At 43.1% G+C, this 16,533-nt stretch overlaps 1 protein-coding gene across 2 annotated transcripts in view; it reads right to left on the minus strand.

Annotated features, from left to right (window-relative positions):
- Positions 1-16,533, minus strand: part of rsh (Rap GTPase activating protein radish) — a 204,137-nt gene that overhangs the window by 19,848 nt on the left and 167,756 nt on the right. For both annotated transcript variants that reach the window (XM_084605637.1, XM_084605636.1), the window contains exons 11-13: positions 15,337-15,391; positions 12,058-12,178; positions 10,250-10,421 (exon numbers count right to left, since the gene is read on the minus strand). In XM_084605637.1, the coding sequence (XP_084461763.1) occupies positions 10,250-10,421; positions 12,058-12,178; positions 15,337-15,391 (348 nt within the window). The remainder of the gene's footprint in view (positions 1-10,249; positions 10,422-12,057; positions 12,179-15,336; positions 15,392-16,533) is intronic.

Here is a 16,533-nt window from a genome sequence, read left to right on the forward strand (position 1 = left end):
TGTCCCTATCGTTTAGACACTGATGCGTTGATGTTAACGCAAGCGTGCAAGTTTACTAAAAGAATTTGTGACACCTTTCTGAGTCGACTTGTTGATGAGTCTGTGTGGCTTATTATTTAGCGCTTAGCAGGATGCAACAACATATGTGCGGCTGGGCATTATGCCAAAACGCTTTGCTGTAAGGAGGACAAGAAGTCGGATATCACGTTTAGGAAGCACACGGAAAATAGTTAATGTACCAGGTGCAGCGTCTTTAACCTTATAATGACAAATATTAGCGCTGGTTGCCTTGCGCCGAAGGAAACCGAACAAGGGCTGAGGAGAAGCCTCAGTTCGCAAGGCAACGTTTCGATAGGAGGAACTGTCTTCTTCCCAGACGAAGGAAAGTCGTCTTATCGAAACATTGTCTTGCGGAATGGGGCTACTATTCGGCCCTTGTTCGATTTTCATTGATACTACGCGGACGTCTTTCTTTCGCTTTACCCTGATTGTTTAGTGAGTGCTTATAGCCACTTGCAATATCCTTGCACACTAGACGCACCGAAAAACCTCGAAGAAGGTGTATAATTATTTAAAGACTAGCTGCTACGCAGAAAGGCATCACATTTATTATTGTGCGGTGACACGCGCACACTCACACGCACAGATTAATGTGTTTGCTTTCTTGTACAGCCGATGGGTATCGTCCTATCAAACTATACGTGACAGCTCTTTCATGGTTCATAGCTTTTAGAGCAGCTGCAAGTTATTACTTAGAATTAAGTGCCAGGTTATTGAGAAAGCGCACACTACTGATATCAGGTTGTGTGGATCAGTCTTGTATGGCCAATTTACTATTTGCGGGAAAGGTTCCTGCGCATGCGCGATAAAGTCGCAGTTTTTGGAAATCATAACCAAGCCCAGCTATACACATCCGAGCATTCTTGCGCTGCAGTGCGGTGAGTGATTTGAGCCGCTTGCCTCGCTTTTGACGCGCGTGTGCCCATGATTTGAGAAACCTTACAATTTAGTTTAACAAAATGTTGGAAGCGTGAAAAAAAAATAAAGCGGCCTGGCTCTTTCGAGGCCGATTCCCGAGTGCACGTTGTCTGCCCTCGAAGCATCGTGCTTGGCTTCCTCTTCCCCTGCTCCTCTACGGAGGTGCGTTTTCTCTCCATCATCTAGGGGTTCTGGTTTTATTTGCCTGGTTTGTAGAGTTTAACGTCTCAAAGCGATTCAGGCTATGAGAGACGCCGCAGTGGAGGACTTCAGAACTTTCGACCATATGGGGTTCTTTAAAGCGCACTGAGATCTCACGGAAGCCACTCTGCATGTTTAACCTCCATCGAAACGCAGTTACTGGCGGTCGGGATCGAACCCGGGTACTACGGCACAGTAGTCGGGCATCTTAACCGCTGCACCACTGCGGCGGGGTATTTGCGGGTTCCATCTGGGTCTTAGTCAGTTTCTCAGCTGTTATGTTTTCATTCTCCATGCGCGACCTTTACGGGTAAGGGCCATCAATGCGAAGCTCTACTTGTAAGGCTTGCTTTTACATGCGAGTTGGTGTGATACATGCTATACCTTCACCAAGGACTATCGACTTTCAGAGTACAGCCGTGCAAGATGGTTCATCATCTGACCTCACAACAAAACTCAACAGCAGCCCGACTACATGATTGCAAGTTTCACTGAACCTTGACTGAATGTTGCAGCTGACAAGATGATATACGTCTGTAAAATTAATTATTGGTTTTGCCAATATCCTTGTCTTACGGCGCAATACTCTATCATATCACGTATATGAAATCTAAATAAACTTGGAGTAAGACGGAGGAAAGGAACATGGAGGGCAATGACCTTGAGTTAAAAAAAAACAATGCGCTCATCTAAGTTGCATTATGAACCCTGCCGTGAATAAACGGATGATTTGGATGTGTTCTCAAGTTAATTCAAAGGCCTCGGGATTTGCTTCAGTAGAGTAAGCTAATTATGGATTTGACGCATGTATGTTCGTCTGCAGTCACTTCTGCTTTGGTAATTGATTAGGTGTGATCCGCATGCAAGCATCTGACTAAATCAGCACCTTGCATGCGGGCTAATTGCCACCCAACAATTTCAGTTTAAGAATATATGAAACAAAAAAGCTACTGGTAGCGGCCGGCTCAGTTTACCGATGGTCGTTACAGAGCTGTCACCGATGGGACTCATTAATCAAGCGCGATAAGCTGGAATGCGGAAAATGAGCGGCTGCATAGCGGAGCGATCATGAAACAGGCGCCCTCCTCGGAACGCGCGCGGTTCTTGATCTTGCATATCACCGTGGCCCGTTAAGACGTACGCGTTCTTAACGCGGCGAAGGCTTGATCCAAGTAGACTGCTTCCTTGCAAGCATTTGATGATGAGGTTCATTGCAGCCGGAACTTAAAATGTGCTAGGAACAAGCTGTCGCAACCAGCAGTTAATTGTTTATTCTTGCTGACAACGCGGGGATTTTATATCGATCCTTCGGCGCAGATCGCTAGAGCCCGAAGGAAGTTTATGAATAGAAATATTATACCGTACTGACACGTACTGCGGAACGCTGTATAATTTGTAATTTGTTTCCCGTTGGTTCCTCTTTTTCGCAGTGTCATGGGCGCTCTGCTAGCGGGGATTTCCATAACGCCAGCGACGGCCGTCTGCTACGTACTTCGACATTTTAGCTGGTTTCTTGGTTTTGCTCAACTTATTCAACGTACTAAAAGTTGCGCGATGGACGAAACGGATGTAATTAGCTATTACTGCAAGCAAGTTTCAATTCAGCACACTCCATTATTACCAGTGCATTTAAGTGTACCATTGTACTGTATATATACTAAAACAAAGCGTAAGAATTTTTTTATCTGCTTTTTGTTGTGCTTTATTTTTTAGTGACGGGACAGTCAATTCCATTGTTGGAGCTTTGCTGAAACTAAAACACGCGTGCAACAGACGGTGCCTGTATACGCTGACGGCGCGAAGCTGAGGAAGGAGGAGATACGAAAACCCAACGCCCCAAGATGTGTTTCGACCAACTATACACTTCTTGGTTCGCACGCAGCAAGAAAGGAGGCAAAGGGGGGTGGGGGTGGTGGGAGAATCCAAACGGCAGCTCGTGGAGCCCACCTAACTACACGGGGCGTTTCAATTCAAATTATTCAATACAGATTTTTTTTTTTTTTTTTTTAGAAGACATGAAAGATACACTAGTGCGGTCTGTTCAGGTGTTTTCTACATTAAGGCAGACAATATTTGCAAGTTATAGTGCAATAAAAAGACGGCTAACTAAATAAAATTACCTAGAGAAGTTATAATTATTTTAGGACGCAATATTACGAAGCAAAATTTAAGGATTGAATGCTGTAGGTGAATCCAGTTTGTAAAATTCTTGTATCGACATTGTTGCCCGAAATATACCTAGCATAAAAAATACCCTTTCTACAGCGAGTAAAGTAATCACGTAAGCTTTTTCATAAAGTAAGTAGACTGCATCTATGTTGCATTAAACCTCTGCGATTTTAACAATGCCTAGTGTGAAAAGCTATATTGAAGAGCTTTAATAATCATTTTCGTTAAAGTTTGATGCTGCGATCCGTGTGCTGGTTGTCGAACATTTACAGTTGGGTTCTATTTTCACTTAAGCAGCTCTGAACTTCGATACTTAATCATGTATCCTAAGGAAAATACAATGAAGTTAATTAAAAATCTAGTGAACTCTCTTTCTTTCGTGCTTCGCCCGACTGCAAAATCAATCTGCACAAACTCACAAAAAAAAAAAAAAAAAGTGCCCCCCGAATATTTACGGTTCAGTCATGTCGAGTAACTTTTGGCATCATGCGAGTAAAAGATGAATTTGATTAAGACCTACCCTAATCATGATGTTTACATGGATGCCACCGATTCCTAACAAAACTTGTTTTTGCTGTGTCTTGTCCAATCGTCATCGTTTGCCGAATGCCAAGGCTCATGGACATGCCGCACGGCTTGGTTGGAGGTGCGGTTCATCGCCATCCTCGCCTTGCACCGTCGAAGCCAACCGTACGCCGGGTCCATCGGCTGAGAGCCCGTGGAGATCGCCGCCCAGCTTTGCCCCAGCCATTCGTGCTTAGATCCGACCAGCCGCTCTCCCCAGCCCCGTCCCCAGCCCTGACCATAACACACGCAGACCAGGAAGAGCCCATAGCCTACCCGATCGACCCCACGACCACTCGAGCCAAGACAGCACCCCCACCCAAGCCGTGCGGCGTGTCCATGAACCTTGGCCTTCGGCAAACGGTGACGATTGGACCTGATGCTCCGGGGCAAGCATTCATCCCATCTTTGCATTCATTGTGGTGTCCAGCGTTTTGTCTCCTAATCATGTGTATGTGTTCATCCTCACTTCATGCAATGAATTTCTAGCAATCGATCGGGACGATCGCTCGGCGGCCCCGGGTAGTGCTACGAAGAAGACAAAGCGGGCAGTGGTGCGGGGCGGAGCGCTCGCGCCAGGCCCGCCGGCCATTAAAGCATTTTTCATCGTCATGTTATCGCGTCGCTCTGTTTCTGTTGTGTCGCCGTGTTCCATCACTTGTCATGCCACCACGTAACAATATTACGATTAGGAAAGTCAGATTTTTTTTTTTTTCTGCGGTGCCCTCATATGACGACTAAAGGAGATAGATTGTTGCTCACAGTGTTTGTCGCAGTCCCATTCTCCCATTGGCCTGGTATACTTTCGAAGATGCGCGCCTGAAGGATAAAATAATGAATCAAAAATAGTCTTTCGCCAATTGTTTGCAGCACACATGGACAAAATCGATGTGCGTTTGATCGAGCGATGTTTCTTGTCAAGCAATTTTCAAACTGCTGTCTCCACAGGAGTTCTCCAAATGTTTGTCATTGTCACCTGCGTTAAGACAAACGCTCAGAGGAAATACTGAGCCATTATTAGCATCGTGCTGTATGCTTCCATCTTAGAGGCTACAAAAATCTTGAGACGAAGAGCGTTCTACTTGCGGGATTTGGAATAACCAGGATACGCAAACCAGCGACAGAAATGCCTTCGTCAAAAACGTGCCCCCTAGGTAAGTGTACTAATTCGCCAAAATAAGCAGAAAACAGCTTCCAAAATGACAATCAGTGATGTACTAATGCGCTTGCTAACCATCCAACATTTGCAGCCGTCTAGAAGAGATACGGCAAAGACAAGAGTTGCGATCCGGCTCGACCCTTTCACGTAAATGAAAAGGGCGGGTCATCGTCGGCGATGCATTTTACGACCTTGCGTGCCCTGTTTGCCAAAGGCCAAGTTGGCGTCATAGCTCTCAGCAGAACAGAGCACAACGCTGCCGTGTCCAAGGTTTTTCCAAACTCGCTTCATCCGCCGTTTTTTCCTCGAAAGTTCGGCGTCCCGAAAGTCATCGGTATAAACTAATGCACCAGGCGGGAATGAGTGACTGGCAGCAGTGATCGATGTGGCATCTTTAGCCACGCCCAGGTACCGATGTTGTTCGCCTGCTTTACTGGAACGCAAGTGATAATGTAAAAGGTGAGGGTGGATTGAGTTTTATGTCAAAAACAACTGAAGTGAAATTTAAGACGCTAATGCAATCTTTAGTACGGTTTGCATTAGCCGCTGTAGTGCTGGAATTCTGACAGGAGGGCTGGGATTGCGTGCGTAGAGGTCTAGGAAAGATTTTCGGCTACTTGTATGGTGTTTAGTGCTTCGAGGGAATGTCATATTTTCGTTTACTCTGTTCGCGTGTCCTCATAAGCACCACATAAAGCAGCGCTGTCTCGCTTGTTTTTTCTCTTCAGTGTCCTGTATAACATTGGCTGCTCAATAATAATAATAATAATAATAATAATAATAATAATAATAATAATAATAATAATAATAATAATAATAATAATAATAATAATAATAATAATAATAATAATAATAATAATAATAATAATAATAATAATAATAATAATAATAATAATAATAATAATAATAATAATAATAATAATAATGCACCTCCCTACATCTGCTGCAAGGACGCCTCTCCCATATCTGTCAAGTTAACTCAGTCCTGTGCCAGCTGCACCGGTATAATCCCCAGGAACCTTAATCTCAGTCGACCGCCTAATTTCCTGCTGGTTCCAGCTACGCTTGCCATTCTTTGGAATTAAATTTGTCACCCGCAGAGATCACAGCTAATCTTGTCTTCGCACACACAACCTGCCCATTTTTTCTTAATTTCTTCTCGAACGTCATTAAAACGCCTTTGTATGCCTACCATGTTTCGTTCGATAGCACTTTACGTGGTCCTCAGTTTAGGTTCAACTCTCTCCTTTAGCCTCCACTTTTGCCCCATAGGAGAGTACTGGCTAGATACAGTGTTAAGTAGATTCTCTTTTAGGGGTGTTTGTATGCTGAAATTAATGACATAGTAGTACTTATCGAATGCGCTCTATGCCCAATCCTGATTCTTCATTTCGTTGTCCGGATCTGCAGCCACTACCTGCTTTAAGTAGACGTATTCCCTTGCCACTTATAACGCTTCACCACCTTCCCTCAATGGCTGTCCCTTGTCTCTTTAGAGGTGAAAATTACTTTAGCTTGCTGCATGTTTGTTTTTAGCCCTATCATTTTCTCTACATGTCTAAGTCTGTAATCATTACGGGCAATTTGTCCTGTGAGTTCGCAAAGCGATGTGATCAGCAAGTCGCAGATTACTGAGGAAAGATTTACAGAGCTAACAAATAGACACTCACAAAAAGGCACATAGGACAGGCGCTGATTCCAACTTCTTTTTCAAAAAACAAATGCTCCCTCACTGTCGCCAATATATGTATGCAAGTTTAGGCCTCCCCTACCTAAACAGAATTCAAAAGACGACTTTCTCCACTAAACAGTCATACTAAGGTGATGGTGTGGGATCATTAGTTTTTTGAAGAAGACGCTTCAATTTGGTGTTTCGAAAACGAAGCTGGAGTCAGCGTCTGTTTTGTGTGTCTTTTTGTGAATGTCTATTTGTTAGCGCTGTGAATCCTTCCTTTTATGAGTAATGCACCAACTAGCCCAGCAATATGTTCTACTAGATATGAATCTAGTAAAACAGTAGAGTAGATGTATTCTCCATCAACCCTTGTTCCTGAGTGATTTCAATCCAGGTCTCAGAATATTCCTTTAAACAAGCGGTGAATAGTACTGCGTAGGTTGTGTTTGCTTGTTTAACATTATTCCTTACAAGAATTTTATTACTTTTTCTTTATGCAACACTGTAGTTGCAGCCCAGCCACTATAGCCGCTACGTATCCAGTACCTTCACATAAATGCTTTCTTGTAATCTGTGAATGCTATTTGTTGGGTTTTGTTTCACCATAATGCAAAGGCAACTCGCCCAACAATCACTGTTGTAGAAGTCAAGCTTCAGAGTCAAATATTGGGCCAAAATTCGGCTTCCATGGGGTAATTAGGATAAAATGTGAGAGAGGAATACCAGCCACACATCGTTATTCTGTGGTACGTATTATGTATTCTTATTTTGAGGTCAGTTCTGAATTATTCCGAGCTTTATTGATAGTAAAGTCCTAAATATGTTTTTTTTTTCCTATTTTTTTTTATCGTTTTATGATTGCTTTTCTCAGACTCTTTTTGTCAGTTATCGATGTAATGTCACGTTTTATGCTACGTTTAAAAGGTGTAGCTGTAACAATGAGTTGTGTCTGCATGCCTTCACGAAGTGTTTGGTTTTTGTCATATGGAGAGAGAAAAAAATTGATCAGCAGAAATAATACGATGCCCTGAAAAAGTGACTCCAAGTTGTGGCCACTTTGAAAAAAAATACGCAATGCGTTGAGTACTTGCGCGCCGGCCCACCGTCCCACAAATTTGCAATGGTTGCAAACAAAACCTAGTGCGACCAGAAGCAGAAGGTACGGAGAGTAAGTTTTATCTGTTCCATTACAGCACGGAACAGAAGGCAATTCTGAGAGATCGTACTGACAACGATACGTATACCGCGTCCTAGAAGGAAAATATTTGGATGTGCTGATCCAGCGTCACACAGAAAACATCGCGCAGTGACGACAGAGGACGAGGTTAGCTTGTTTCGTGTTCGTCTCGTCATCTGTTTCTACTGCGCTGTGATTACTTTGTGTCGAAATTTATTCTTGTTGGTGCAGCCAAATGTGCTATTTTCTAGTCTGTTTGAATACATTTACGCTATGGCATGCGCTACAGGTCCCGTGTACCGAAGGCAAAACATTGATCGGGCTTAATTGTTGATCTGCCGGTGAAAGGTTTAAAGCAGCAGCGGAGCGATGACTACTAGTTGCAGTATGTTTAAATCAATTCGGCTTATAATTGATTTCAGTACAGAAATAATTGCAAAGAAAAGAACAAAATACCGCTTAGCGAGCAGCTTCATGACGGTGCTTCTTGTCATGTCAGTGAGTGTTTGACACAATGCCAGTGTCGGTGGCAATGGCAGTGGCATCCGGCACGAAAATGTACTCTGCCCACTATGTCACCCTCTGCAGGCGGCACATCTAGCCTCAGTCATATCCGTGCCCTATTCCGCTACTGTTGTTCTTAGCTAGGATTATCTGTATATAATGCGCATCAACCATAACCGACATCCTTACAGTGTCACCAGGATAAAAAGAAAGGTAACGTTCTTCTCGTGTCCTGACTTTCATCCCGTGTCCTGACAGTTAATTCCACTGACGGCACATCGTGCCTTCTTCTATCGTGTGATAACTGCATTATTTTATGGACTAATGCAGTGTTTTTAAACACTGAAATCCTTTGTTTTCAGCTGGCGATAAGTGTGAAAGAGTGGCAATAGCAAGCAAGAAATAGCAGCAACCAATATTTTGAATCAGTGCAATTCTTTCCCTTCTCTTTTTCTTGCTTTCTCTATAAGTCTTGGCGGTATAATCGTTCACTCGTGCTGAGCGTCAGCTAAAAACATGTCTACACACATTGTTTATGCGCAAGCTGGTCACATTACAGTAGAAGATTATTTGTAACTGTACTTAGCTAAGTTAACCACTAAAAGTATTGACCATGAAGAACTATACAAATAATTAGGTAAATTGTTTTGCGTGGAGTAGTCTCCTAAGGCACGTTCCGAAGTTTATAATCAGTGTATTAATTCAATGTACAGTTGGCATAGCATAAAAAATTTGTTCTAATTACGTATAATGCTGCCAATCATACTTTCATTTTCTAGAGCGGAGACTCCACTCTGCGGGGTGCAACTCAACTCCCAAGATTTGCGGATGTCGGCGATTGACTTTGGTCTCTTCACGATACCCCACCTCGTCTTCTTCTCTTTAAGCTACTTGTGGAAAAGACACCACCTCGTCTTCTCCTTAAACCTCTGAGTGGGAATATGATGACCTTCAAGGCCTCGAAAGGTCAAACTAGAACTTGGGTATTTTGGTGGCGATATAGCTAGTCGCTTGTCGTCAAAAAAAAAAAAAAATATGCATCGTCATGAAAACGAACCGGTTGAGTTCCAGCTTGGATACTCGGGTTCAGCAAGTCAGCACCTTAGCCACTGAGAAACCACGGGGTGTTTGCGCTCTTTGTAACCAGGATTAAGTAGGGCTAAACCTTCTCCGCGTTTTATCATTTCTGCAAGTGTTGCACATGTCCGACAAATTGCGCTAATATGTACGAATGTGTATGTCCTCAACCTCTGTCCCTGACGTGCAGTGCCGTTGGGTTTCAAACCCTTGAAGCCTGCATTAGCGTGATGGAAATACTTACTTGAACATTCGCGTTTACTTTCCGCTCACTGTGCTCACAGCGATCCTCTTGTTACGTCCCCTAAACGACGATACCCTTCGTGTACACTAAGCATTTACTCATGCTTTCCTACTCGTCGTATGTTAACGTCAGAGGATAGATACATGAACTAATCGCGAACAATGAACAAACTCAAAGAGCTCTTGCTTCCCTAACATAAGCGTAAGGGCAATGAAGCAGCAAGGCACTGACGTGTACACCATCATGGCCCGCAGGAAGCCTACAAAGAGACAGCGCTGTGGTGCTGAGGCTGAGGAGCACGAAGGGTGCAGCAAAGGACTTAGCAGCGAAAAAAAAGAGAATAAAGACGGGAAGGGCAAGAGAAAAGGGAAGAGTAGAGGGGTAAAGAGGGGAGAAGTGAAGCGCCAAGTGAGAGAAAGAGAGCCAGTCTCTATAGAGGCAAGCGCATTGTGCAGGTAGATATGCATATCAGAAAGTAGGAGGTTGGGCCTTGCCACTTACAATTGCACTCACTCTGCCAGCGCTTGAGGCCCCCGATATCAGGTATTAAAGGGTCCTTACTGCTGCTGCGGGAACTCCAGCCCGTCCAGTTGCCGAGGCGGGAGAAGGCGCGAATCACCATCGGGCTGGACGGAGCGCTCTTGTTGCGCGGGCTCTCGTGGATCTCGGGAACCTGCGACAGCGCATGAGCGTCGTTGTCAACTGCGCGCCAGTACCACGTGCCGGACTGGAACGCAGAAATGAACTGACGCCTTCAAAACGCTTGGAGACATGTCACAATGTGTTAGCATGACGGTATATAGTCCAGCGTATCGGTAATACCATTTTCTCTAAGCTCGTGTCCCAGTGCGTTCAAGCGGAGCCATATACCTAAGGACCTTCCGTGACCGGCAGCTTTTCACAGGACCGAGAAAACTTACCCGACGTTACGCACAAAGGAGAAAAAACATCAGGGCAGAACAGGTAACTGTTTTATAAAGGCTTCGTTAACGGAATCACTATCTTCAGATGACGCCACTAGCGTTGTTGGCAACGCGTGCACGTCTCGGGACAGTGGCATTGCATTAATGGTTCTCTAGAATACCCAAGGGAACACGGGAATGCACTGGAATTCAACTGCGATGTTTTAGTGCGCAACTGGTGGTGCAGAAGAAAGTCCTTACGGTGACAGAAAGAATTATACTGAACAAATTGTTCTATTTTTATTTGTATGGTATTCGCGGTGTGCAATAATCCGCTGTGTGGCGCCATCTGTGAATTCGTATAAGCATATTTGTGCAGTTATACACGCACAGAGGTGTTTACACTTCACAAGTGGAGCAAAATATGAATAACGAGCGCCTGCACATTACTGTCCCCAAATTCATTATTTTCTTGAGAAGAAAGAAAAAAAAACTAGCAAACGGGGGCACTTAAGTTCACCTTAAGAGCGTTACGCGATAGCATTACAGAGTGGTGTGAATTTATGTCACTAATTGGTGACCCTCTATAACTGCACATTTTGGTAAAAGGTGTGAAGCGAGGTACAAGGCCTAGGTTTGTCTTCACCAAAGAAACGTTCCTTGCTAGCCTAACGCAACGTACCCTGCATGTAACACAAAGGGCGGAAATCCGATTCGAGGCCTTGAGTGCGCATTTGTTTTTGTTTTCTTTTAAGGGACGTCATTGCGAGTAATGTCAAGACTACGTCGAGATCTGCTTCGATCAATCAGGATTTCCAGCAGCGTCGACGCCGGGCTTTCCGCCGAGCCTGATCATTAAAGCTGTAAAATTAAAAATATAGCACAATTTTACTCCTATCATGCTACGACTCAGGCTGCGGTTCGAAGCTTCAAAATATGTTAAACAAGCTAGTTTCCTGGCGGCGGTGGCAGGCGAATTTTTTACGCGTCTTTCAAATTCAGATATGTTTAGTAGGAAAACTTTTTGGTGAACAAAAATTAGGAACAGTACTCCGATAACATTTGGACGTCATTCTCACTGCTTTCGTAATACAAAAAAAAAAGTATCTTGATCCAAACATTAGTACGCACACCAGGAGTGAGAGTCACATAAGATGTGAATCTGCTGACAACATGTGCACAATGTGCAGCATCGCAACGTTCGTCACATATTTTTCATCACTGACCACAAAGAAAGAACCGACCGACATCACCCGCCTATAATGAATTTCGTAATTAACGCTGCGACAGGATAGCGTTTTCGTCACCTGAAATTATATTAGATGATGAACGTCGTGATGGTACGCTGCTTTCTGCCAAGTGCAAAATGTATAAAAGCATACATGTGCTTTCAGGAAAGTCACTTACCTGAAGATAGTTGCTAGACTTTGGTCCTGACGGGCTGACCACCTTGGAGGGCGTGTCTGGAACGCCCCCAGCGCTAATGCCGAAGCCGGTGCTGAATCCGTACAGCATCTCCAGAAACACGCTGCAAAGCGAGTTAGTGGCGTATATGAACAAAAAAATATGAGGCGAATTCTTTTTCGCGGAGTCTACAATTGCTTCTGCTAGCCTGCTTGTTGTTATCATAACACAGATTTTGATAAGAGCAGGGTTATTGAGCCGGTGTCTTTCACTATTTGAAATCATGAGCAGAGTAATGTGTGGACTACCTGTCTACGTTAGCACGTTCAGTTTCTTACTCTTACCTAGAGGGAAAGCTGTGCTGCCGTCTATGGGAGTTTACATGGAGTTTCCAGACGGCCAGTTCAGCCACCATGGGCTCTCAAAGCATCATGGGCCAGAGAGCTACCGAGTGCAGAACTACAACTTTTGGCCAAAACTAATGCAAATATATACGTTGTTCTACCATAAATAATGTCCTAAGATTGAATACTGTGACTGTAAATTGCAAAAAGAGAGAGAAACAGCATGTCAGCAGTGTGATGTTTATCCAATATAAGCGATGGCTCTTTCTCCTATTGGCTTAGTTTTGAGCAGCACAAATACCAATATTTCGGACTTAATAGGCAAAATTTGAAACAGAAAACCGTTATAAAAATACTATTGGTTGTGCAATCACTTAAGGAAGTTTTTAGTGGCATTTCGGGAAACAAAAACCATTTATTGGCGACGTCTGCTTTTGCGCCTTCGCTACTATGGCTTTCGCGGTCTATGTACGCACCTTCAGATGATGATGAAAAAGAAACATTGCAGTAACACCACTCCACGTACCCGAGAAAAACCGACTGTCCCGCAACAAGTAGCACACCGGCCCATGATTCTTAGCGCGCCCATGGTGGCTGAAGGGCAGCGCCCTCAGCTTTCCCTCTAGTTAGTGTAAGGAACTCTATGCCTAATATGAAGGTGATTGGCGCGCAGCCTTATAAAGCTTGGCCTTTGCAGCGTCTGCGACTAAGCTGCATGTTAGAGATGTGTTTCTATGATAAAGAATTCAAGTATTATTCACACCGCATTCGTAAAACAGGTAAGATTTGCGGAAGCGTTACATTATCACGTCCGACGTGTCCAAGACTCTATAAGAAGGCTGTTAGCATGTAAATACTGTTAAGTATGCTACAACACTCGTGCTGTGGACGTCGGTGCACGGTGAAACAGTGTGATCATGTTGTAGCCAGGTCATAAGCCACCTTATTTTTATGTGACAAGCGCTCTACATTAGCTACATGAAGTTAGAAAAACTTCAAGAACACAATCTAATTTAGGGAGACATAGCATAAATTAGATTCGTTGCACGACACAGGGCCAGTTTATTTTTTTCATTCCTTTTTACGAGTTTCAAAAACTGTATTTAACATCGACCAATCTAGCAGTAAATTGAAGTAAAATGGTGTTGACACCGGTAATCTTGCAACAGAGCAGCAGAATAACTGATTTTGAGAAATATTCCAGGCTGCAACTCGAGAGCTGTGCCTAACACTGCGTCAGTATCTTTAATTTTGGTGTTGATGGTATGCAGTATCGGCCACAAAGGTTCAGGACATCACCACTGCCGTCGCATACATACGCAGCTTCCTGTCATCACTGCCGGCGAGTTTAAGCTTCATTCAAAAAAAAAAAAAAAAAAGAAAGGTTGCATTTCCTAGCGCTGCGGGGCTTTGGAAGATGAGTCTTTCTTCATTTCAAAAGCTGATATGGCATCGTCTTGCTCACGGGTTCGAACTCTACACGCGGAAAGCCACCCATGGTGATGCGATAATTAGAGAATTATTCAGTAAGTTAAATTAATCAGTTGCATTCCGGAGAGTTTTGCAGCACACTTTGTCCACCGCGTCAAGAGAGTGCTTCCATTTACTTTTAGTGTCTCAAACTCACTACATATCGGAGTTTTTCAAACGTTTATGGTTTTGGGGTTTAATGCCTTAAAGCGCCTGAGGCTATGAGTGACGCTGTAGTGGAGGGCTGTGGAAATTTCGACCATCTGCTGTTCTTTAACGTGCACTGACATCGCACATTACACGGGCGTCTTGCTTTTCGCATTCATAAAAAAGCGGCCGCCGTGGCCGCTTTTCTCCTACGCTTTCCATGGCGTCGTACTGTTAGCTTATTATAACTTTCGTTTATTGTAACGAGCCCCTTATTTCCCTTTCAGTGTTCTGCTCTCTCTCTTCACACACACACACACACACACACACACACACACACACACACACACACACACACACACACACACACACACACACACACACACACACACACACACACACACACACACACACACACACACACACACACACACACACACACACACGCACACGCACACGCACACGCACACGCACACGCACACGCACACATACATACATACATACATACACACACACATACATACATACATACATACATACATACATACATACATACATACATACATACATACATACATACATACATATTTTTGAGTTTCTACTTCTACTTTGAGTTTAATTATCTTTCCCCAAACAGATTACATTACTAATTTCTGTGATTATCCAAGTAAACATTAAAAAAAACACAAAGTATCATCCCCATCGCTTTCCTTGGCCTCGCCGACTGTTGGCTTCTTTCCTTCACATATATATATATATATATATATATATATATATATATATATATATATATATATATATATATATATATATATATATATATATACGTACATACACGGAGAACCCTCAAGTCAATTCTATAGTTGATAGTACCTCGTGCCTTTTCCTCAATTGTACTGCAAAAACAGTCCCCCTCCCCCTCCCCCCATTTTAAGCGAGAACCGAATACCTTCAGCTTCCAAAAGCACCAGCCATCAGGTACTTTACTCACTGCCCACCCTGGTTAAAGAACTGTGCGCTCGTCCACTCCAACCATGAATCCATCATGCCACTCCACTTCCACTCATATCCGTTCTGGAGAGAAATTATGTCACCTGCGCGAAACGTTAGCTAACTGTAAGGTCATTACCCATGACGGCAAAAATGTGAAGCGAATTGTTGAGGGTAAATCCAGCTCCGTTTGCACAGTGGTGTAGCATCACACATCCTATCTTCGTGTAATTGTATTTAGGAAAATGCAGTTCACAAGCAATCTCTTGAGCCCTGAGTAGAATCATGCAGTGACATTACAAATATGCGAGGCAATGGTGTAACTGCTTACCGACTGCGTACTCCTAGAATGGCTCTGACAGCGTAAACTTTGGTCTTGTCTTTACCTGCGAAACAATGTGTGATATAACAGGAATTATTATCAGCCCAGTTGAACTGTGTGCACAAGTGGTTGAATTAACACTAACATTCACTGTGAAGCCTCTTTTTATAGAAGACCACTTTGGCCAAATATCACCAATTTTATGAATAACAGCGCTTTGATTTAATGTCGTCGTACTTGGCCAGCTGTTGTACACATCACGTTAGTTACACAGAGACCAAATATAGAACGTGGAAATTATAATGCATGTGCTGTTCCATACAATACAGGGCCAGCACGTGACGACATCTAATATGTTAGCCTGCGATTTTCTTGCATGCGGTTGAAATTCGACGACAACGCTTCTTATCAAAATACAATCAAAGTGCTGCAAATGGCAACAAACATTTTTGTTATTTTATAATCAATAAAGGTAAGACGATGAATTGAAAGAAAGCACACAGGAACGAAAAAGGATGACTTGTTAATATTATGTTTGAGTATTATTACATTCCGCACTTCATTTCGACATAAATTTGCAGCCAAAGCAAAATATGCAGTGAATATGGATCGCTGATGAAACCTACGGCACCGGAGCAATTGGAACTCGGCAGGTTAATAAACCGTACCATGCACATCAAGCTACACAAATATGAAATCTATTGTTTATGCAAGAATGTAATTTTATCCCGAGATGCAATTAATTAAAAAAATACGCGAAACGTAGTCAAAAAACGAGAGTAGCGAGTTTTATTCAGCCATCATTGCAGATTGTAAATTCGGAGCTCAACTTCGTCGTTACGGTCGGTTTTCACTTTTTCAATCATCTCATTAACAACCAATACGTTCTTTTCTTTCTGGAGGATTTTTTATGCTTTCAAGCAGAACAGTACTAAATATACATGGTACACAGTAAAGGGGAATTTTTCTGCCAGCCTCGCTATGATTAACTTCGATACCAACAATTTTGGAGTGATGCTAAAAATCCCTCGAGGTGAACTAAATCTTTTAATGCTACTTATATTTATTACCCACTGGTAAAAAAATAATCTGCCAGAAATTTAGATTTAACTAGTCGTTTTTGGATGCATATGTATCTCGGTTCTCATTATGTTCTGTGCCGTTAAAGTCCTCTGTTATACTTCTGAGATTTGGCCAGCAATGTTT

The sequence above is a fragment of the Amblyomma maculatum genome, chromosome 6 (genome assembly GCF_055883805.1).
Source record: "Amblyomma maculatum isolate TAMU_Amacu chromosome 6, ASM5588380v1, whole genome shotgun sequence".
Classification (NCBI taxonomy): domain Eukaryota; kingdom Metazoa; phylum Arthropoda; class Arachnida; order Ixodida; family Ixodidae; genus Amblyomma; species Amblyomma maculatum.